Source organism: Myiozetetes cayanensis, unplaced genomic scaffold, assembly GCF_022539395.1.
Source record: "Myiozetetes cayanensis isolate MyiCay16 unplaced genomic scaffold, myiCay2020 scf28, whole genome shotgun sequence".
NCBI lineage: Eukaryota > Metazoa > Chordata > Aves > Passeriformes > Tyrannidae > Myiozetetes > Myiozetetes cayanensis.
Genome location: NW_026087499.1, coordinates 497,446 through 520,942, shown reverse-complemented (window position 1 = coordinate 520,942; position 23,497 = coordinate 497,446). Strand labels below are relative to the sequence as shown.

Below are 23,497 nucleotides of genomic sequence, written 5' to 3'. Positions count from 1 at the left end.
GTCCCAGAGCTGTGCAGTCAGGGTTGCTGCTGCCCCAAATTCCCCTGCAAGCAATATTAGCAAATAGCAACAAACCTCCTCTTGCCTTTGACCTCCCTTCAGCTGCCAGAACCATAAGGCCAGCAATACACGTGTGGTTCTGATGGAGAGAACAATTCCAAGTGTCTATAAATACCCAGGAAGGTAAATGCATTAACCTTATCATGATCCCAAAGTGTAATTACATACAGCCTGGCTCCCATGTAAATTAGTACATTAATAACAATTTTGCTCTGTAATTACTGTTGTTTCTTAGATCTCACAGCTATTTGCCCATTCAGTCACACATGTGAGGGCATTCCCACCACCATTCCCACTGCTAGAGCAGCTTTGGCCAAACAGCTCCAGGCAATGCTCAGGAAACCTGTGTGCAGACTACAAAGTCTATTCATAGTTTAAGTAAAGATACAAACAAACCAACCTGGTCCTAGTCCAGCCAAAGAGCTGCTTCCCAGCGGAGGAGAAGAGTTTCTTCTGGCCAAGCTTCCTGAAGAGCTGAGTAGGATCAGCCGCAGTGTGGGAGGATAACTTACACTGGGAGCCTGTTCCCAGCATCTGTGGGATTCTCTGCTGTGTAACGAGGCACCAGGACAGGGGCACCAGCATGCCAGGACCGAAGCCAAAGTCTGCCAGCAGCAGCACGTGGCAAAGGCAGTAGCAGAGCCGCTGGATGCTTGGGGACCCCCAGGTTCCCCTAAGGGCCATCCCCAGGAGGGGGCCTCTCCATCGACTCAGGAGGAGGAAGGAACATCCACTTGGATCTCCATGGAAACCAGGGAGCAGTGGGGAAGACTTTAATTTGAAGTGCTGATTCGGTGGAGGCCCTGGGAGCCACGGGCAGGAGATGAGCTGCATTAAGGAGCAGCAGGGGTGGGATGCAGCTCCGAAAATGGGTGCCAAAAGAGTATCTGATACCATTAGGCTTGAAAAGCTGCTGTGAGAGGCAGGGAGCTGAGTGGGGCCAGTGTCACGGCAAAGGATTTATTTAATTCATTTGGCCCCTTTTCTGTGTGCCAATTATCCACGGAGAGATTTCGTTTCTCTTTTTTTTCTGTATTTGCTCATTAATTGGCAGCACAGGGGCAGATGGTTGGTGCAGGCAGAGCTCAGAGCATCCTCCTGCCCACGCCCCGGGGGGAAGGCAAACCCTGACACTGTCCCCACACCGAAGGGACCGCAGGCACCAGCACCTCCCGCTCCCAGCTCCCTCCGCACCTACTTCAGAGAGAAACAGAAGGCTGCAGCCCCCGAGGCTTTTATTGCAGGACTTTTCACTGACTGTAATTACTGAAGGATGTTTCCCCCGAGATAAGATCGGTGTGACATTTGCGCAGCCGAAGCCCCTGGCACAGCTCACACCCGCCAACAGATTCCAGATTCACAGGCACAACCAAGGGCTCCTGCGGCAGGAGGCAAAGCCAAGGTCCTGGGGGAGCTGGGGGGCAGCTCCCTCCAACCTCCCAGGGATGAGCACAGGGTCAGCCAGCAGGGAAAAGCAGAACAAGAACCCAGTGCTGATCTGGGAGGTGAGGAGCGGCTGTCAGCACCACTGTGCCCCTAAAATCAAGTGCTCTCTAAGCATGAATTTGGGGTGCATTTTGATGTACCCCTTTGAGCACCTCACACCCGTGAGTCAAGTGATCTGCTCACAAACCCTTCCTCATCATTTGATGGGATCTGCTGCAGGAGCAGCCTCACCAGAGGGGCCTTCATTGCCTACAGCAACCCCAGGGTTTATTTAAAAACCTTAATAGTCTTTGGAAATTACAAGCAAACACTCTGTGTTGACCTTCACTAAGGTGGCCGCAGCTTCCCACCTCCGTACAATAAATCAGTGGGTAAATGAACACAGAGACTCAATTCGTCATCAAATGTCAAGCCTGAGACAGAAAGACGAGAAATGATTTAAAAGCAACCAGCAGTTTAGAACTGCTGCAAATTTCTCATTATGGAGCTGCAAATTGTTATGAAAAACTAATCTGTGTTCAAACTCTGGTCTGGAGCTGAAAATTGTGAAAAACTAATCTGTTTAAGCTCTGGTCTGCCCAGAGCAGCCGAGGCCCCTCTCCTTTAACCCCATGGCTGGGGTGAGTCCCATCCAAGACCCCCAAAAGTCTTTGAGCATCACCACCACGACTGTCCCACTCTCCCTCAGACCCAGCAGGAGCCAAGCTCCACAGAGTGGATTTTGAGGTGTGTTTGTAACCAATCGCAAGGTGAGCGTCCCTCCCTGACCAGCCACCTGCCCCACGCAGAGGCCACTGCCACACAATTCACCACAGTGTGATGTCACCACAGTGCCCATCACCTCCTCCCTGCAGGACCCACCCAGGGAGTGAGGACATGCTTTGCAAAGTCCTTCACATCCCATCCATTGCAGCTGAACAGGAGTGCAGCAGCCGCAGCTTGGAGGCTCCTCATCCCTCCTGCCAAGCTCCTTTCTCCAGAGATGCTAATAAAATGCATTTCCTCCAGCCAGAGTCTCACTTAGGGAACCTTTGCCTGGGCGTGATTGAGTGCCCTTAATATAGTCGCTCTTGCTGCAGAAAGGATTCTGAGCCTGGTCTCTGACAGCCTTGATCTTAAAGAAATCCATTAAGAGCAGCTTTATCTCCGCATTTTGTAACCATTAAATCAGGTTTTATCAAGAGGGTGACGTGCTTTCAGGGAGACAAGTGGGAGAAACGTGGAATAAACCTCCCAAAGTCCCATGCTGGCACTGCTGTGCTGGATTTGGGTGACAGGGAAATAACCAAGAGGAGGTCTGTCTGTGGGGGAAGGCCCCCAAGGTGATGCAGCCACACTCTGCATGGCCGAGCCTCTCCAGCAGGTCATAGCACCCTTTGCTGGATCCTACTGTGCTGCTTCCATGCGCCTCAATCAGCTTTTGGTTTGGCAGAGATGCTAAATACCCAATTCAGCTAATAAAGATGCCCGGTAATGTCATATTACAGGGCTGGCGAGCTCCCAGCAAATATTATGGTGAGGCTTTGTTTAATTAGAGCCTTCTCAGGCAGTCGCAATTTCCTCCTCATAATGGGGAAAACAAGCTGGGTTTAAAAGTTTGGGCTGGCGGTGAACCCTGCTGAGGCTTTGGCATCCTGGAAGCCAGCTTCCCAGTGGGCTTTAGCTGCTGCAGGAGCTTTGCACCCACTTCCTATGTTTCTTTTTCTTATTTTCTCATTACTAGTTGTCACTGTTCAGTGGTCCCTCCCTGCCCCAGGTGCTGCAGGCAGGTCTCCCCCCTCTCCTTATTCCTCTGCTGCTGCCCCAGCGGTGCTTCACCAAGGCAGCAACACTCTGGTCCCCAGAGGGTCCCATCTGTGTCTGCTCCAGGAGGGCACAGCACTCCCAAGAGTGACTGAATCCATGGAAAGGCTTCCCCATCCTTTCCCTCCCTGTGCACCTGGGTGATGAGACACAAGCCGAAATTTTTAGTGCAAATTAATCCTGTCATTACTGGAATCCAGTTTCCTTCCTGATGTGAATGCAAATGGGAAGAGCACACCGAGCTGCATGCCGGCCACAGGTGCTCCGAGTTCACTGTCATTCGTGGGGATGACTTCATCAACAAGGGAGAGCCCAGGAAGCTGCCCCCACGCTTCCCCACGTTCCAGTGGGCAGCAGCAGCAGCACTTCCAAGGGCCCTGGCTGTAATGCCAAGCAGCTGGAACACAAAACACTTCCATGTCCTAAAGGAGAAGTTTCATCAACTTTTCTTAACCCTCTTAAGCTCTCTAGATTTTGGGCCACAGCCGTGTGCTCCAGGGGAGCAGGCAGCACTCACCATACGAGCACCAGCTTAGCTCGAGTCCCTGTGCTGGCGTCCCCTGAACGCTTGGCCCATCATTCACCACTCCAGCTGCCTCTGCCGCGGGTACAGCACCAGCTCATTCATAAGCCTCAAGAAATATCGTTGTGTGAAAATGTAATAAAAATTATTCAGCTAATCTACTTTAATAACAACTTCAGGGCCTCTCTGTGCTGCAGACAGTATAATCAGTTCTAAAATATGAGCTGTCATTTCCCATCAGTGCGAGGGAGGCAGAGGAACTCAGCACCCGACTTCATCGGGGCCACTGATTCACCCGCCTCGGGTGGATTCGTGAAGAGCAAGGCAGCATTTCCAGGGGTGGTGGGCTGCTCTTCCCACCATTCCCATTCAGTCTCTGTCCTGACCTCCAGGATGCTCCAGGGAATGGGGGTGACACAGAGAACCTCCATCACTGACCTCTACAGGACAGGGACACTGCAGATTTCCACCTCCTCCTGAAGAAAATGCTGCTGCACTCTGCCACTTGTGCACAGCAATTTTAATGGATCAAGGATGAGTAAAAAATATCAAAAATCCAAGAAAACCACTTCAGCATGTACAAAACTCACTGTAGAATCCAAAATACTTTAAAAATATTCCGCGGAATCAAATCTGCAAACTTCTTAAGTTAAAAAAAAGACTCCAAAGTGCCCAATATATTGTCATGTTTAACAAAAATAAAGATCCTGTGGTTGTAAAGTGCTGTAACAAACACATCCGCTCTCCCTGCTTTGTGCCGATGGAGCCACGTGGCACCACTGGCACTCAGGGCAATGCCCAGGGATCCCAGTGACAGAGAGAGCCCTGGTTTGGCAAGGTGACTATAAGGGGACCGGACTCATCACCCCCCATCAGACAACACGGGCACCCCCAAGGTGGCACTGCTGGTGAAGCCACAGCAGCTGGTGCAGGAACCAGATGGGCTCACTGGTAAAGGACCTTCACGCAGAAGGTCTCCTCATTCTTGTCCTCGTGGTCATTGATGTGAATCAGGATCTCCTCCTCCCCCACGGCCTGGCTCGGGGCAAAGCGCAGCCCGATGGTGTAAACTTCCCCACCAGCCACCTGTGGGACAGCGAGGGGGATGTGGCAGCAGGACCTGGCCAGACCCCCTCCCCTGCCCACCCTCCCCAGGCCAGCACCGGGGGCTGGCAGGGGGGAGTAGTGGCAGCAGGACATACCTCAAAGGAGTCCTCCTTGAACTGCAGCAGGTCGGGGCGGTTGGTGCACAGGAAGTAGAGCCGGGGCGAGGGGTAGGGGTTGGTGTAGGTGATGCGCTTGTTGCAGCCTCTCCCACCTCCCGCAGGCAGCGAGATCTCAAAGGCCTGTGGGGGAGCAGGAGCTGTGGGGGGGGGTGGCACAGACAGCAGGGTGGGCAGCAAGAACAATGGGCGCTCCCCCGAAACAACCATGGAGAATTGCCTCCCACACACTGCCTTCCCTCCCCTCCCACACCTCACATCTGCTCAGCCAGCCGGCAGAAAGAACCCACCTTTGAGCAAAAGCGGCAGCAATTAATTACCAGCCCAAAGGATGAAGGGCTGGGAGAGCAGAGGAGACTGGTCAGTTCCTTCTCCAGCTCATTCGTGGATGTCCACGGGGACAGCCATGGCACTCCCTCAGATAACTAGATGGACTCAATGACCTTTAAAGGTCCCTTCCAACCCAAACTATTCTGATTCTCTAACATCCCACGGCACCAGCAGCATGTGGCAGGACACTGGGGCGTCAGTGTAAACGCCAATCTGAACCTCTCTTGATACCGAGGGGTTCAGGAAAATATTTTTAGAAGGAACACATTAGCCAGGAAATGTAATTTTCTGTCTTTGAGGCAAGACCTCCGCCAGCACAACGCTAATCGAAAGCAGCATGCTACAGCTCTAATTTCACAACCGGGAATACATCCGAGCTGCTGCTCCTCAGCGTGGGGCTGCCTCCAAAACAGCCTGAAAGGCATTTTACCAGGGGCTTCAGAGAGATTATTCAAGTGCCCGAGGGCTAAATGTGTGCTCAGGGTGGCAAGTGCCAAAAAACACACAGATGGAGAAAGAGGAAGAAGTAGGAGACAGCCCCAGGTTATTGGTGGGACTGTGACCACCGATCCGGCACCATCACCGTGTTTCTCACTCGTGAGAGCCACTGTACCTTGGAGATGAGGGGCTGCCTGCAGGACAGGCAGAGCAACCAGGAGGACACCAGCTGGTGGTACTCCACGTCCACCAGGTTGAGGTAGATGAACTTGCTGCCAGCCCGCCGCGGCCTCACGCCAATATACAGGTCCTGGACGCCATTGGCGGGGAGAAGGAAGGCACCGTTTGGATCCACCTGTGGAACAACACCTGGAGGTACAGCCACCCACAGCCCTGCAATGTCCAGCTTGGAGCATCAACTAGACTCCAACTGCTCTTAGAAAACTCATGCCCTGTGCCATCGCTATTGAATCCCACTTCCAGGAATCCCCTGGAACTCATTCATGTCGGGAAGGACAAGAGCCGCTCAGGGACAGACAGCGCCTTCCCAGTCAAGGGGCTCCCCTTCACAGGCTTCGCCTGGGGAGCCTTTGCCTTTTCTTTACAGGACGGCAATGGAGTTTTTGTGCCTTTTATTATTCACATTTGCAATTGCGGCCAAACGAATTCTAAAGAAATTGTGAGTCTTCAGACGGTCTCATTAACGCAGATAATTTGCCCTCTGGGGTTTCGCGCCGATGATCCTACACATGACAGCGCTAATCAAAAGATAATTATCGCAAACGCTTTACGGCTCCCGCTTGTTCATAATTCTGATTGGGCTGGCATTCCCTTCTCGGAGGGGATTTCAGCCCCAAGCCTGCTGCGGGGGTTACCTCCAGCTCCTGGGGGTGGGAGGGGAAGGCCTGCACCCTCCGTGGGGCTGCGGTGCCGCGCAGCAGCAGGGAGAGTCGGGTGAGCTGCCCGGCCGTGCAGGTGACGTCCAGGCGCTGCAGAGAGTGCAAGTAGAACTGCCAGATCTGGACAGGTGCTGCCAGCCAGGCGTCCCTGTGCATGGACAGACAGGGCTCATCACACACCACACGAGTCAGCATTCCCCAGCCCTTTGGGGCCAGTGCTCCCCACCCCCTTGAGGTACTGCTACTTACGTATAAATAGCAACAAAGAACTTTTTGATCTGTGGACTTGGTCCTCCGGCTACTTTGAGAAAGATGTCCTGCGGCTCGCCAGGCCCCTGCACCAGAGCATCATCCCAGCAGTTGACCCCGAGACCAGGTAACAGGGATCCCAGGGCTGTCTTCCCATTAACACAGGAACCCACCACCAACCCCCTTATGAAAGCAGATGCTTTCAGCACCTCGTTAAACTATGTTATTAAGTTATTATACAGCTTGGCTGAGCTCTTCCCATATTTTTAATTACAAAAGAGGATACAAATGACTATCGCATTCCAGGTCTGCATCTGTAATCAAATTTTGGCAAATTTTCCGCAAGTTTTCTAACAAGCCCTAATCCAATTACCATACTAACATATTTCCGCAACAGCAATTAGCAACTATCCCTCGTCACCATCTGCGTGGACATGCCCAAGTTTATTTTTCCCTTCCACCACCCCCAGCTGCAGAGCCAGCCCAGGAGAGCCTCTTGCTCGAGGAGGGAGCAGAGCGGCGCAGGGCAGGGGCACGGAGCTGCCCCAGCACCCCCAGCAGGGACAGGCTTTGCCGCACACACGAGGACACACCATCCCACCGCACGCTGCCACCGCACGGCAGGTGTGGATACCCCGAGCAGAGGGAAGGTCTATCCCAGCACAACAAAAGGCTGCTTTTCCCCAGCATCTGAATCATCTGGTACTTGCTCAAAAGAACAGGAGAGCACAGCGCGACGCGATAAGGGGCAACGTTCAGCCTCCCCCACCAAAACAATGCAGCTCCTTTTAATTGCGAATAAAATGCAGTTCCTGTTTCATCGCTGCCAGTGTGTCACTGCCACGAGCTAGTACTCGGGGATGCTCCGTATTTGCACCCACGCTGGCAGCTCCCTACCAACCAAAACAACCCGCGGGAGAAGGATGCAAAGGACAGTGATGCTGAAGGGTAACATACCAAGCTTTTGGTTTCGCAAATGATGTCGGGGTCGCTGCAACGAACAAACATCTCAGGCTGTCCCCCTGGTACCCCCACCGGTGTGCCTGCGGACCAGGACCAAGGAAAATGATTGAGCCTCTTCTCTGCCTATGCCACTCCCGTGTGCCCACACAGCCATACACAGAACCCCTCACACTGGGCTGCCAGCAAACCACAAGGGTGAATTGGTGTGGGGAATTGGGGATGACATTAATGGACAAAGGTGGATAGAGAGGAAGTGAGGAACCCAGTACTTTGAAGGGGTGAGGAAGCAGCAATGTGCTCTCTGGATGCTGCTATGTCTCCAGGAAGGCCCCGTGAACCACAGATGCCGACTAAGAGAGAACAGACTGTGCCCTGACGGGCACGCCGCAGACTCACCAGGGAGGGTGTGCCAGGGTGGCAGCCGAATGGTTTTCTTCAGGAATGTGAGCTCCGGGTGGTAGAAGCGGAAGGTCTGGTCCACCACGTGGGGCTGTGGCTCCACCTTCACCCGCAGGAGTGCAATGGGCTTTCCCCCGCTCACCTGGAAGGAGACCTGTCCCGGGGGCCGTTGGGAGAGGGATGGGGTTCTCCAGTGATGCTGCTCCACCCACACAGCCCCTTGAGCAGTGTTTCACCTGGCTCTCTAACCTGGATGAGCTTGGTCCGCCCGGTCCCGCTCTTCCCAAGGGAGGGGGTGTCTGTTTTGGCACTGGCACCCAGCCCAGATGGCCCCTGCAGGGTGCAAGAGTGGGTTGCCTCAGGATGCAGCATTGCTGTGGCTGCACAGTGCTCTCTGAGGCCACAGGACACTCCTCTGCATCGGCAAATACAGCCAAGGGAACACTTCCTTTTGGGAACAGCTCAAAAGAGGGGCCCGTGCTTACCTGCGCGGCAGTGACAGCAGGGTCTGCGGAGAAGGTCTGGTATTTGAAGGGGATGTGGACAGTCTCACTGGGACGCAGGTAGACCTGAGGCTTGAGGTCATCACGGAGATGGAACATCTCCTCCTCCACTGGCGTAACACTCTTGGTCAGCTCCTTAAAGTGGCGCCACTCCCTCGGGTCCAGTATGACACTGGGAGAGCGAGCAGCAGAGGTGAGGACTGGCTGGAAACTGGTACCACCCTGGCATCACCCCACACACACAGGGGTGACCCCACTTTGACCCCCACCTGAGCTCAGGGTGGTCCACCTCGATGGTAACGGTGTGCTGGATGCTGTACGGGTTCTTCAGGGCAAATTCGAAGAACTCGGCCGTCCCCAGCACGGCGTGGACAGTGCGGGTGGTCGTGATGGCCTGGCTGAGCATCTGGTAGATGCTCTCGCCCTTGATGTGATCCCGGTAGGAGTCGATGACCTGCAGGTCCCAGGCACGCTGCTTCGGCCAGCCCTGCCAGGAGGGAAGGGACTGTAAGCCTGGAGCCGCCATGGGGTCCCTGGCCCCTGTGCCCTCCTCGTTCAGCCACACCAGCACCATGTGCCACAGCCGGTGCCAGCGGGTGGCCGTGGCCTCACTGGAGGCACCCAGGGGGTGTCAGGCTCACTTCTGGCCGGCGACTGCGCAGGGCGGCCTCCAGCTCGCCGTCCACATCCACCAACCTCCGTGCCCGCACCGTCCGCCCGCCTGTGAGGAGAGAGCACCATGGCACCAGTGAGGGACCCCCGGACAGTGCAGCCCCAGCACCCCAGAATGTTGCGGGGCCACGAAGGGGAGTGCTGGAGGTGGCAGCTGACCCACAGCTGGCAATGCAGGGGCACAGACCCTGCCCACCTGAACCCATGGTGGGACAGGCCAAACCCCATCCTGGCAGCACTCACCCCTGCCAGCGTTCAGGGAATGCCAGCTGCCAGCTGGAATGGTGACAGTGCTGTCTGCTGCAGGGACAATGCGGGACTGGGATGGCAGCTGCCCCGAGATCTCCTCACACGTGTGACCTGCCATGAGCAGAGACAAGAGTGAGTAGAAACCATCCATTTTCATTGTTATAAAATCTAGTGCCAATTCTTATCTCCCTGCAGCTCTGTTCAGTCAAGTTACACAAGCAGGAGGGAATATCTGGAGGCCAAGGATGCCCTGAGAGCCGCACTGTGCTCCCCGAAACCTGTTCCACCACACAGCCGCCTGCCCAGCAAGAGTGGCACTGACAGCACATGCCCTCCCGAGCCCCTCACTGGCTCCTGCTTTCACTTCTGTGTTCTCCCTCCCTGAGCTGTGGCACTGCCACCAGCACAGCCATGCGTGGCTGCATGTCCCTACTCCCACAAAGGCTGTGCCAAGCACAGTCAGACAAGGCTCTAAACCCAGTGAGTATTTAACCAGCTTACACATCCTGTCCTCAACCTTTGGGCAGGAGAACCAAGCTTTGCCATCCTGTTTTTAACAATATTTGGAAATTTAAAAATAAAAAAGACGATGGGAAAAACACCAATCAAAGGCAGCTGCTGTCCTAGTGCAGCAGCTCTGCTTCCTCCCTCCCTCTCCTTTGGCGGGGTGCAAGCTAAACCTCTCCCTGGGTTGTGAATCTCAGATTCTCCTTCCCAGGAGCTTATCGGCCCTTTGCAGGCAAAGTATGGAAATGACGATTTAAGATATCTTATAGGGAGCTAATCTTTCCTCTGAAGATAAGATTTTAAAACCTGGAGTCACTGCACATTTATAGGACATGAAATTAAATATATAAAATAAAAACAGCCGGCAGGTTCTGGGAAGGACGCCGCCCTCGACAGGCTGGCTCTCACTCAGGTACAGCCCCATGCACTGCGTGTCCCACCCAAGCCCCTGGGCTGTGTTGGCAGTGGGCTCTCACCGACGTTGGCCAGGCAGAGGTGCAGGCGGCCCCTCACAGCCACGCGGACGCCGAGGGGCCGCAGGGCGCCGGGCCGCAGCGCCTCCCGGCCCAGCACCGGCCCGTCCGGCTCGTACTCCGTCGTGGCCACCTCCAGCTCATGGTAGGTCCTGACGGCCGCCTGGCCCTGGCGCAGCAGGGGCTGGGGACAAGGGCAAGGACAGGGAAGGTACAATGAGTTACTGGGTAGTCTGGTCCAGGAGGTCAAGGGCTCTGGGTAAGGATGCCACTGGATGTCCTGGCTCCGGGAGGGTCTAGTTCTAAAATACTGATGGAGTTCCAGGGAAGGGGAAGAAAGTTAATGCTTTGCCATCACTTTGGAAGAGAAGACAACAAATCTCACAATTAGGGCTGACACCAGACTGGGTTATACAGAGGGGCTGAGTGGAGCTCCATTACTGAAGACGTGAGGACAGGACAAAGGCATCACAACACAGGACCAAAGGGAGAGCCACGCTGTTCCCTGGCCCTCTGTACAGGAAGGGCAGTCCATCAGCATTAGGAGTCACAGAGGCTCAAGGACAAAGACCTTCAATCTAACCAATACCTCCAGTTTAACAGCAGCGGACCCAACATGGAGCAGGGAGTCTCCATCCCAGACGTCGATCTGGAGGCTGTGCTCAGCCAGGTACCGCAGGAACCAGCGCTGCTCTCCAGGCCGCAGGAAAGCCGGATCCACCATGTACTTCAGCTGCAAGCCCGGGGGCCCTGCAAGACACCACAACACCACAGTCACAGTGCTTGGTGTGGTGGGAGCCAGGCAGCCTCCACGTGAACCTCAGCCCTCCAGCACTCAGTGACATACTTCAAACACCAGACATTTTGAATGTTTGTCACAGGGTGCAAACCAGCAGAGGTTTGCTATTAACAGACACCAGCCCATCCCTCAGCCTGGAGGCAAGCCCAAATCTGCCCAAATAAGAGGAGCAGCCACACAGAGATGCTAAAACCAGAGCTTACTGGTGCTGAGCGTCCCATCCTTGTTCACCCGGACAAGGAGCTGTGCCGGCACGGCCAGCCCGGTCACCGACCCCCATCTGTGATGACCAGCTGCAGTCGTGGCGTGGTGACCGGCGGGAAACGGTAGAACTGGAAGGTGAGGAAGATGGTCCTCGGCCATGGCCCCTCCACGCTGCCCTGGGCATCCCTTGAGGGGAAGGGTTTGGGTTAGCTTGTGGCACGGCGCTGCTGTCCCATCACAAGCTCCTCATGCATTTGGCACATGCCAAGAGACAGAAGAACAAGAGAAGATTGGCAGCATCACAAGTATTTGGACTTCTCTGAAGACAGCAGCCATACGGTTTGCCTTAACTTTCCAAAAAGCTTAGTAATTCCAGCTGTCTCCTGCCATATGCTGTGATGGAGGCGCCCAGCAAAGGCAGCGTTACCTTCTCACAGCATGCTGCCAGCCACGGAAAAAACAGAAGCAGGGCCTTATCCAGCCAAAGCCACCCCTCGGGTGCCAACTTTCCCAACTGCATTTGCATTTCTGGAGAAACCCTGCATTAACAAGTTCTGACATCACATTGTGGCTCATGGGTCCAATTAAAAAAAAATGGATTATGACTTAAGAGTGCCTGGAAAGGACAAGAGCATCATCATAAAACCCTTCGGGGTTTGCCTCCATGGTGGATGCTGGAGGAAGAGGCACCTCAGCAAGGACTTCTCCTGCCCAAGCAGGGGAGCAGGTAGGAGGATGTGGGGAAAGGACTCTGTCCAGGAGTCCCCTGAGATCTGCCCACAGAAGGTACCACCACAAGCTGCCATCCCACCTGCCAAAAGCCAGGAACTGCAGGATTATTTCATTGCCTTGCAGAGGGTCAGCTTCCTCCAGCCGTGGGTTGAAACTGCCTAGCTCCACTGGCTCTGAGATTTCCACTGGCTCCTGGTTGCGGTCCAGGATCTCCGGAAAGCCAGCGGCGTGCAGGCGTGCCAGGGAGGCGCGGGAGAGTGACACGCAGGAGCTGAGGGAGAAATAGGGGTGAGCTGCACGGGAGTGGCTGGGGGGACCCTAGTGGGCCAGGCGATGGGGACACAGGAGCCTGGGGAAGGGGAGCTGAGCATCACCTGCCTGCCTGCAGACCCACGGCAGCCATGGGCACCTGCAGCGGGGTGAAGGGCAGCGCCCGCAGCTGGTCGCTGGCACCGGGCTCTGCGTCCGGTGAGCCAAGGTCGGCCTCCAGGTGGGTGATGCCCCCATCCTGCGGCGGGGTCTGGTCCTTGCCCCGTGGTGAGGCCACAAGCTGGGACACAGACAGCTTGAGGGAGAGTGACAAGTCATGAGCGCCTGTAGCCCCAGGACAGCTCCCCGAGGCAGCCCCCCAAGGCAAGGTGGGCCAGCAGCCCCTCCATGCTAAAGGAGCTCAGCTGCCACGTGTGCCAGCATTGCCATTCCACCAAGAAGCAGCGTAGCTCGGCCACGTAAGGGTTCACACCTCTGCTGCCATTTCCCTGCTGCTCACTCCCTGACAAGAGGAGGGATGGCAAATGCAGCAGGAAGATCAAACTGCTTAATGTGGCCTTATGAGACATTTCATTTCATCAAAAATATTTGTGTGCATTGAATCCTGCATCAAGATATAAAACAGCATAAAGAAGGCTCTTGGCATTCATAGGTCTCCTTAAATCCCAGCAGCTCCACACAAACTGTGTGTCACTGTCAGCACATACCAGGGACAAGAGGGCCCAGCGAATCTGGGCTGCCAAAAACCAGAGCTGCCCTCACCAACACTGTTGGGGCGTGAAAAGAGCTCAGGGAACCTCTCCCCACATTTCACAGGCAGGATCTGTTTTGCTGCCTGGAAGAGGTGGACTTAAGGACATTCAGTGGCCACAGCAGACAGGAAAACAGGCAAAGGATGCATGTGTGCCATCCTGGGAATGCCACTACCCACCACCCACGTCCGCTGGTGCCCGTGGCACTTACCCCTGGTCCCCGTGAGGAGGTAGACACTTGCCGTGGGGCTGGCACTCCTGTGGAGAGCGACAGGAGAGAGGCTGTAGCAGAGCTGTCACCCCCAGGCACCCACCACCACTGAACACTCCCATCCTCCCAGATGGCCCTTTTCAATTTTGGGGGTGAAGGCAGTGCAGCAAAGCTGCTTACCATTGCTTAACCACTTCTTTTGACTTATTTATCCAATAAGAGTGATGCCTGAGGGTTAACATAGCACGTCTCCAGATCCATCCGTTATTTTGCTGGGAATCAGGCTAACCCTGCTGCAAACAGCAGCTCCTCCATCCTCTGACAGTGCCGCGGTGCCCAACGGCCACGCAGTGCTGCCTAAGTGGGATGCTTAATGAGACGTGAAAGTTTTAGGATACTTAAGGTTTTTGTTGCATCTCTGTTATTTCTTGTCACTCCCTTCATCTGTTCATGCATTTGTGCCCCGAAACAGTGGGAGCTTTAGAGTGTTTATATTTGGCTGCTCACTGGCGCTGGCACAGCTGAGCTCGAGGAGCCGCGGGTCCTTCGCAGCAGAGTGGGGGCACAGATGTTCCATCTCTGCATCCACGTGATGCTGAGACCTTATTTTGCTTTCCCCACCACGTATATCCCAGCTATTCCATGCTGGCTGCTGTGCAAAGGAAACCACCCCATCTCTCTCATGCCTAAAATACTGTTTCCTTTCAGTTGGGAAGGCTTTGGCCTGTGTTAAGGAGAGGATGGATGGATCCATCAGCGCCACCAGCAGCTGAGGGGGCAGAAGAAGCACTTGGCCTCCCCTGGGCCAGACCAGCAGCATGTTTCCCAATGGAACTCTACAAAAAAGTGAACCCAATGGTCTCTTCAGCAGCTTGGGGTACAGGCTGGAGGGGCACAGCTCCAGGACCACTGCTGCACTTCCCAGGCTCTCCCTGGTGCCACAAGCCTTCTGGAGACAGGGAAATGCCATGCAGCTCATCCTTGAAAATTGCCCTGCTGGGTCTCTCCTTGCCAGGCACAGCCTGTGCCCCAGTCCACTCCCCAGGATGGAGCACACCACACCAGAACCAGGCTGGAAGCCCACCATCAACACTCACTCCCCTCTCCCCTCACCACACCACAACTCCATCAACATACCGGCCACCCCCAGCTGAAAGGCACCAGGAGAACCTTCCAAGCAGCACCAGGAAGGTACCAGCCATGACGCAGCCCATGCTACAGGGAGGCAAACCCCGTGACATCACCAGACCCCCTTCATCTATTCCCAAAAGACTGCCTCTACAAAGTTCCCCCCCAGCGGCAGTCTTGGTTCCTTGCTGTCAGAAAGACAGGATTTGTCACAGCAAAGCCATGGTGCCACTGCCATCTTGTGGAAGGCACCACAGCATCAGAGCTGGCATGGAACAGGTACCTGGCTGCAGTGGGCATCACCCAGCCTGCAGGCTGGCACCGAGTGGCTGACCAGAGAACTGAGGGAGCTGTAACACTGGAATGCTGCCAGATGTCTGGAGCATCACCCTGAGACATATCTAGGACTCCAGCAGGAATGGCACTGCAGAGGAAAGGGGAGTTTGCTTCCACCAGTCACAAAAGGGAGATGAGAGGAAAACAAGCCAGAGAGGATTTCCAGAAGTGCAGTGCATGGACACAGCCTTGTGCCCAAACCCACAGCAATTTTCCTTCCATATCCAACAGAGCAGGCAGGTGCTGGAACCTCGACCACCGGCAGCCCAAACTACAGACAGATGTATCCATGCACCCTGCTCTTCCCCAGCCAGGCAGCAGCACACCCTGCACATGCCCATCGAACCCAGCCTGCTGTCACACCTCCTCAGCAGCAGCACAAACAGATTATTATTCTTCCTTCTTTTCCTCGGCCTTTAACTGACGTCCCTCCTGTCCCCATATCTGTAAGGACTCAGAGCCCAGAGGGAGGTGCAGCAGTACTGGGAGCGAGAACGTGTTGCTGGTGTGGCTGCTGTCCCCATTGCCATCAGGATGACCTGGAATGGGAGTGAGCTGGGGCAGAGCTAGCAGTCCCTGGGGATTCTGCACATGGCTCAGCAATACTATCACAGGGGAATTTTGCAAGTTAAAAAGTCAGAGCTGAATTCAACTTGACAGAAACTTGATTCACTCCAGTAATTCATAACTAGCTCAGTGAAACTCGCTGAAGTCGTGTTTTCTCTCCCAAGCAGACACCAGTGCCACGCTCTATATTTTAAATGTCAGTAAGCTGGAAAACACTCACTCAGCGATGGCGTAGGAGGCTGCTCCGACTCGTCCCTGTCTTTACATAGGATCTCCGCAGCAGTTACAAGATGTTCTTCCGAATCAGTAGAAACACGGAATTGGACAGTCCCAGACTCCACGTGCTTCCCCTGAAATTGAAAACGAAATGCTTTCAGACAGCATGCTACATGCAGCCTCCCTCCTACCTCTGACAGCGGCTCCCTCGCCCTGCAGCGCCAGGCAGAGCTGCCAGGGGCCAGCAAGCCCTTACCTGCCGGGAGCTCCTGCTGCTTGGTGGCATCCGGTAGACCAAGGCTTGGCAGGGACCACGGTGGGCACCGCCACGCAGGGGCAGGACCACCTCTGTGTCACTGGTGCCCGGGCCGGGGCTCCAGACAGCCCAGCGCACCGAGCGCATGTCGGCCGCCTCGCCGCGGGTGCCGCCGGGCACGGCCTGTGGGACGGGGAGCACGGTGAGTGCCAAGCAGACCCACCTCACCACCAGGACCAGGGAATCGGTGCTGCCAGACAGATACTGGCTCTCACCTCCCACCACACCTCCCCACACCTGGCTCTGGTGTCACAGAAGCCACTGCCTTCATCCCGTTCTGGAGACATTTCACTTTCCTCTAGAGCACCTAATCTCTCTGTAGGGAGCACCTAATTAGAGCACCTAATCTCTCTGTAACCCCTTGCTCAAACAGCAGCATGAAGGGATACCTGTTTGACCCCTATCCCTAGCAAAGGGGAAAGGCTTCCACTTACCTGGTACATCCACAGACTCCCTCAAATCAAAGGAGAGGCACAGAAGCAAGAGAGGTTTCTTCCAGCACCCACCATCCCCCTCACAGCTAATTATGGCATGGAGAACAGGACAAGGTGATCAGCTCCACAAGCGGCTTTGGGATTAACTGCTCTGCCCCAGGGCTGTGCCACAGGAACCTGCTCTGCCACTGCCCCAGCCAGTGCTCCCAGCACAGCCAAATGGACCTGCCTCTGGAGCTCTGAGCCTCTGGGATGCTGGGCTTCCACTTTCCAACAGAGCTGGACTCAACAAAATTTCCAGCTGCAAAGTTCAGTACAAATCCCTCTGGTCTGGCACACATATCCCACTTTAAAAATACCCATTTCCCTCACTTTGGTTCTGGACAGCTCTAACAAGAGACATTCACTGCATTTTCAACAAATATCTTGGCAGGATGATTAAAGCCTCCCAACGAACACTGGGCCATCAATTCAACCAGCCTGGAGCCAATGGTTCCAACAGCACAGGGTCTCTGGAGAGGACACACAGTGCTCACTGAGCTGGGTTTAACCTGCAGAAAGGTTAAACTGAAATGCAAGTAAACAATCAGTAAATAGGTGAGAGTGTATTGACTGCAGAGACCAAGCTCAGAGACTTCTCCTGGCTTTATGGTTTGAAAACTTCAGGCTGGAGCACCTGGAAAAACCTCAGCATTCAAGGAGGGGGAAAAAAAAAAAAAAAAAAGAAAAAAATGTGGGAGGAGTTAACCTCTTTTCAGCATAAATGTTAAATTCTAAAGAGAAACCTTTTTTATATTAAAAAACCCATGAAATTTTCCAAATTAGCTTGCCAGAACACTACGCACTATGGGACTGCTGCGGGCTACATTCCTCCATCTACACGGTGGAGAAATGCAACCCATGTAATTAAAATGATTTAACAAGCCCATTTGCAGGGTATTTCACCCAGTGCTGCAGAAAACACCCAGGCACTTTGTAGAGCCCTTCGTTAGGCAGCGCAGCCATGCAGCGAGGAGCTGCTGTGACCTGGAGGAGCAGGATGGCAAAACAGGCAGAGGAAGGAGTTCTGAACAGGGCTCACTCCTCCAGCAGGATCTCTGCTCTTCCACAGAGGACGGAGACGAGGCACATGCACACTCAGACCTACCTTCCCACCGGCTCTCCCTGCGCTGCACAGGACGTATTCCAGCTGGAAGCAGACGCTGAATGCTGGGTGAGGGACCATTTCATTTAGGTGGATGCGGCTCCTCAGCACCAGGGCTTGACCTGCATCCCTGTGCAGGATGAAGAACTGGCTGTGGCAGCATCCAGTGCAGGAGAGAAGCTGCACCAGTGGCAGAGGGCTGCCCCTTTACCTGGCTCTGGAGCCGGACGCCCCCCGGCAGCCGCCTGGCACCGCCTCTGTCTCTGGTACCAGCACCGCGACCTGCGGCACCCGGACGAAGCGCAGGCCATTGTGGACACCGACGTGCAGCCGCCGCTCCCGGACAGCCACCTCTTCACCGTCCGGCATGGCGTTAGCCTGTGACAGGAAAGCTGGCACGGCTCAGGCAGTGAAGTGCCATGGCACGGCACAGTGTCAGTCCCCCAGCAAAACAAAAATTGGAAACTCCGAGCGAAACAAATGTACAAGTATCATTTATCTGACTTTTTCCACCCCACCCATAAAGAAGGCAGTGGCATTACTGCTCTGCACTGTGCCTTCCCCTGACCTGACTGCATTGGCAGCACCTAGAAATATGGAATCATGGAATGGTTTGGGTTGGAAGGGACCATAAGGTCATCTTTTTCCAACTCCCTGCCATGGGCAGGGACACCTTTCCCTAGACCAGATTGCTCCAAGCCTCATTCAGTCTAGGCTTGAACACTTCCAGGGATGGGGTAGCCACAGCTTCTCTGGGCAACTTGTGCCAGGGCCTCCCCACCCTCCCAGTACGTTACTTACCTGAAGTAAGCGATCGCTGTTCAGGAAGTCCAGCAGTTCCTCCTCAAATTCCTCCAAGGAAGGGTACAGCCGGACAGACAACTGCTCCAGATAGCAGGTGACCGCCTTCATCAGCCGGGGCTTCTGGAAGCAGTCACCTGAAAGACAAAGTGGTGGCCACAGGTTTCCCAAGCAAACACAAAGCCACCACTGCTGTGCTGTGGTGCCATAGTGGTGGCTCTGCCCACTCAGCTTCCAAGCACAGGGCTGAGCACCCGCGGGGACTCGGCTGCTTTGGAGACCTCACTCAGCTTCAGCAGCAACAGTTAAAACCCCAAAGCCATAAGCAGTGGGTTTTCCAGGCAGGAAGCTGAAGAATAATTCAGCTGCAGAACTGTGAGGAATTTTTATCCTCTGAATCTTCATCTCACGCATTTCAATTGCAGCAGCTCAAAGGGCAGTGTGCCATAGGGAGAGATTAATGAGGGCTGAGCAGGCAAGAGCTCATCCCCTAAACCTGACAGACCCCAGTAATCCTGAACCTACCACCAAGGAGTTTAAACAAGCTGCAAGGCCTGTTCCTAAGACTCTGCTGAATGACTGTAATTAAACCAACCATCACTTATCCCTAGCAGCAGCTTCCCAAGAGCGAAGCAATTAACAGACAGGGAACAGACTGAGCCATTTTAACATCTTCCAGGCTGAGCTCTGAACGTGAGGGCTGCGGCCCCGCACAGAGGGGGCCTTGCCAGGAGGCAGCCCTTGCTAGGAGGCAGCACCGCAGAGAATCCAAGGGTGCTCCCAGAAATCCCATCCCAGCACCCTGCCTGCAGTCTCCTGGGGATCCTGTGCCTTCAGGAGGAGCAGCACAGGCAGAGGGAAAGGGAAGGAGCCCTTACTCATGTCCCCACATGCTGGCAGCAAGCCAGGAACAGTCTGCAGCCCAGATATCAGCAGGTTTTCAGGAAGGAGGTGAAATATCATCTCCAGGGGCTGGTGGGGCTTCAGGGCATACTGCAGGTGGCTCTTCTCCATCACCATCAGGTATTTGTTCTCTGAAGAAAAGAAAGAACCCCAAGTGACCAAAAGTGGGGAGACAGCTTCACAGAGCCAGTGTTGAAGGAATCATTACCTGTGAACACATGTGCTAGGAGCAAAGGAAAACCTGGCTGTTCCCAGCTGGCAGCAAGGCAAAAGTACCAGGGCACGGATCACATCTCACATTAACCAGACATGCACGACACACATTTGGGTAAGAGAAGCCAGCAAGAAGGGACCAAGATGCCACATCTGGCTGCTGCTTACTTTCCGCAGGGTCCTGGAAGTGTGGGTGCAGTAGGGCACGCGGCGTGCCATGGTACAGCTTCAGCCTGAAAGCAGAGAGCACACATGCAGCGGTCAGTAAATCCATGCTGAGGCACATCTCCATCCTCCATTACATCTCCACCTTCCATGAGGCCCCTGCTCAGCCCCCACCTACTCTGCAAAAGCCTTGTTCTTTAGAGAAGGGACAGGCATTCCTCCCAAATCCATCACTGCTTTTCCCCAGAATGAAGAATTCCAGGTTTCTAAATGCTGTCTTTGTTTCTGCAGCCCCAGGACCACCCTTTCTTCCCCCAGAGCAGCCATGCACACAGCCACCCCAATTCATAGCTTGGCCTGTCACTTAGCAGCAGGGGAACCTACGCTCTGTCCTCAGTAGCTGGGTCTGTCGCCTCAGATCTGCCGCGGAAGAGGGGGATGATTCCAAAGCCACAGGAAAGGTGCTGAGAGCCCTCATCCCCTTTCTTGGCCTTCACAACCACTTCCACAACAGCGACGATGCCAGGGTGGTTCAAGGAGGTGTGGAAGTAAACAGTCTGGGATGGGAAAAAAAAGATTTGGGGTATTCCAGAGCTGGCAGCAGCAGGGGCAGGCAGAGCAATGCCTTCTGCACTGGGACAGCCAGTGGCACAACCAGAACATCCACTAAAACTTCCAGGCAAATGATCTCAGACACTACTAAGAAATCTCAACTCCTTAAATCTCAAATGTTATTATCCCTTTTTTAAAAAACTTTTTTGTTGTCATCACCCACTGTCGAGGGTAACTCACAGGCTGCAGACACCAAACGAGCAGGGCTTCAATGCACCCTGACCCTACAGCATTAGAGCCAGTCAAAGGAGCTGGAAACCCTCCTGAAACAGGGAGAGAGATGGGGGTGGTCTGGACATGAGGGCAGGAGGGGACGGGACACAGGTCACCTCCCCAGACAGGATTTAAAGCTAGATTAATCTTTCTATTAAAAACTCATTACCGCACTGTTGGAGAGAAAAGATTCACTGCAATCACAGGCTGTCAGGAAGGGATAACAGAGTGAGACATTCCCACATCAACCCCAGGACATAAATTGTTATTCCATTAGCCTTTATTGCAAGGTGCTGCTTTAACAACCTGACCTCTGGTTGCAGAGCAAAGCTCGCTCTGCAAAGGCAGGGGGCCCCTTACAGTGGGTCCCATGTGCCACTGAACGCACACAGTGGTTTGTGACAGGGCCTTCCTCTCTCCTAAACCCTGAGGACAAAATCCACCACACCTGCAGACCCTGATCCCTGCCCTCCAGCCATCCTGCTCTGGCAAGGCTGGTGAGTGTGCAGGCAGCACCTCCACCTGAGCTCCTCACAACACTGACCTGCTGATTACCGTGCAGTTGAAAGATCCCACCCCTGTGCCAGACTCCAAGCCCTGCAGCTGCAGGGACAGGCAACACAATTCAGCCACTGCAGAGAGGCTGTAACACAGTCCCTCAACACCCCAAAACTCCTCCCAGCTTCTCCCAGCCACATGGTAAACACCAGGGAAGCCTGCAGACACAGGGAATGTGTTTGGAAAGGCAGCTCCTCCCAGCATCCAGCTTTCTCCACAGCTCTCTCTGCCCTAGTTTTAATCCATTCCTCTTCAAAACAAGCTGGAGTGGGATGGTACTGAAACACTTGGGAAAGAAACACACACGTCAACACCCCTCAATGCTGCTGGTAGTGTAAATGAAGGCAGAGCATAGCACCAAGCTGTGCTTCACTTCACCTGCAGCGCTGAGGAGTGGAAACAGGAGCGATGAATTGGAAAACGTGACATCTTGGCTGTGGGTCACGCCATGGGGCAACAGGATCTCCCTGGTAAGGGACACCTTGGTTTGCTGGTATCAGCAGCTGATGGAAGCCCAGCTTTGGAAGAGTTTAGTTCCCAGACACAGAGAAGTGTGTGTGCTGGAGGGTAGGCAGCTGCTCACTCCCCTCATTCCCACTTGTGGAGAAACACTGCTCTCTGCTGCTGCCTCTGAGCACAGCAGGTGGCACATGGTGGCACATTGCTGCTCCCATGGTGGCACCAGCCCCACGGGTTACCCAGCACCCCAATTTCCCAATCCCAATAAACCATGCGTAAAGCGGGAAGCGTCGGGAAGGAAAAGGGTTTGGTGCTGCGTTTCCCCAGACCCACAGAGCCCCCTACCTCGCTGAACGTTGCCCTGGACGAGCGTGGTGGGGCAGCGCAGGCAGCCTGCCAGCCGCTCCTCCACGTCCTCCCAAAGAAGTGGTGGTAGGTGGCATCGAAAAGGGACAGGCGCAGCTGGTACTCGGCTCCCTGCAAGGCACAACACACCAGCACTGGGGATGCTCAGGGACACGCCAGCTCTGCACCCTCAGAGCTCAGAACACGCTTTGGTGAGAGGGGACAGATAATTCCCCTTTTCTAAGGGATGCCCAGTTTGGGCACATGGCCACCAACACCTTCATGCATTGCTGCAGGACCTGCCTGGAAGCGAGGGACTAATGGAGCAAAGGAAAAGTGGGAAAGCTGAATGTTAAGCACAGAATAAAGGGGCAACAAATGTTCAAGTGCTAATGGAGAGGCACTGGCACAGGTTGCTCAGAGAAGCTGTGGCTTCCCCATCTGTCCAGGTTGGATGGGGCTTGGAGCAACCTAGTCTAGTGGCAGGAGTCCCTGCCCAACCCAAACCATTCCATGATTTTGTGAACTGTAGGACTGGGCAAAAGCCACGGGGTCAGCAACACACTGCCAGGGTCGTCCCGCAGGGCTGAGCCCCCCTACCTGGGCGAGGGCAGCGCCGTGCAGGTACTTGAGGACGCAGCGGAAGGCGGCGGAGCGGGGCGAGGGGCGGGCGCGGCCCCGCTGCGGGTGCGGCGGGAGCGGCGGGTGCTGCCGGAACACCCGCTCCCACTCGCCCATCGCGCTCCGGGGGTCGCCGCTGCCTCCCGGCGCCGGCTACGGCGGGCGCGGGGCTGGAACAGCGGAGGACACGCAGCCTGCGGGAACACGGATCCCGCACGGTCAGCACACACAGCCCCGCACACCCACGCGCACGTGGGTGGGGACGCGCCGCTGCCCACACCCAGCCCGCCCCGCACCCGCCTGGGGACGCACACACAGGTACAGCCGGGGCCGGCCCTAGGCCCGCCCGCCCACACACCCATGGGACCCCCACCCGTGGGACCGGGACCATCCCGAAGCACCCACACCCCCGCTCACTCACCGCGCCCCGACGCCATCTTATTGGGCCCGACCAACCGCGCGCCGGGCCAAGGGGAGTAAAGGACGCGCCGCCGCCGCTCACCGCTCCACCGCCCGCCTCCCGCGCACCCTCGCCTGCGGGAAGAGGAGAGATGAGGAGGCGGAACGATACCGGGGCGATCCCGCAGAGGCGCGGGATGCGGCAGCGAGGCGGAAGCGGCGGCGGCAGCATCGGTCGCCCCCCCCTCGGGAGGTGGTCGCGCCCGGCTCAGCTTCGGGTTACTAGGGCGATGGTGCCGCACCGCGCGGGGCGGGGCCTCGCGCTGGGCCCGGCCGGCACCTCAACCAATGGGGGAGGCTCA

At 55.3% G+C, this 23,497-nt stretch overlaps 1 protein-coding gene across 1 annotated transcript; it reads right to left on the bottom strand.

Moving 5' to 3' along the window:
* Positions 1-4,501: 4,501 nt before the first annotated feature.
* NPHP4 (nephrocystin 4) lies at positions 4,502-23,408 on the bottom strand. The gene is given in 30 exon segments (XM_050322530.1): positions 4,502-4,918; positions 5,035-5,178; positions 5,999-6,178; positions 6,699-6,870; positions 6,972-7,057; positions 7,929-8,014; positions 8,331-8,487; positions 8,583-8,666; positions 8,819-9,008; positions 9,106-9,323; positions 9,478-9,557; positions 9,752-9,868; positions 10,741-10,921; positions 11,327-11,487; positions 11,740-11,811; positions 11,814-11,926; positions 12,552-12,743; positions 12,847-13,037; positions 13,706-13,752; positions 15,957-16,086; positions 16,209-16,391; positions 17,850-17,976; positions 18,058-18,224; positions 18,648-18,784; positions 19,526-19,681; positions 19,932-19,996; positions 20,313-20,485; positions 22,116-22,247; positions 22,716-22,930; positions 23,158-23,408. Coding segments are annotated over 29 exon segments (4,020 nt in total). The 5' UTR covers positions 22,854-22,930; positions 23,158-23,408; the 3' UTR covers positions 4,502-4,777.
* Between the last annotated feature and the right edge of the window lie 89 nt (positions 23,409-23,497).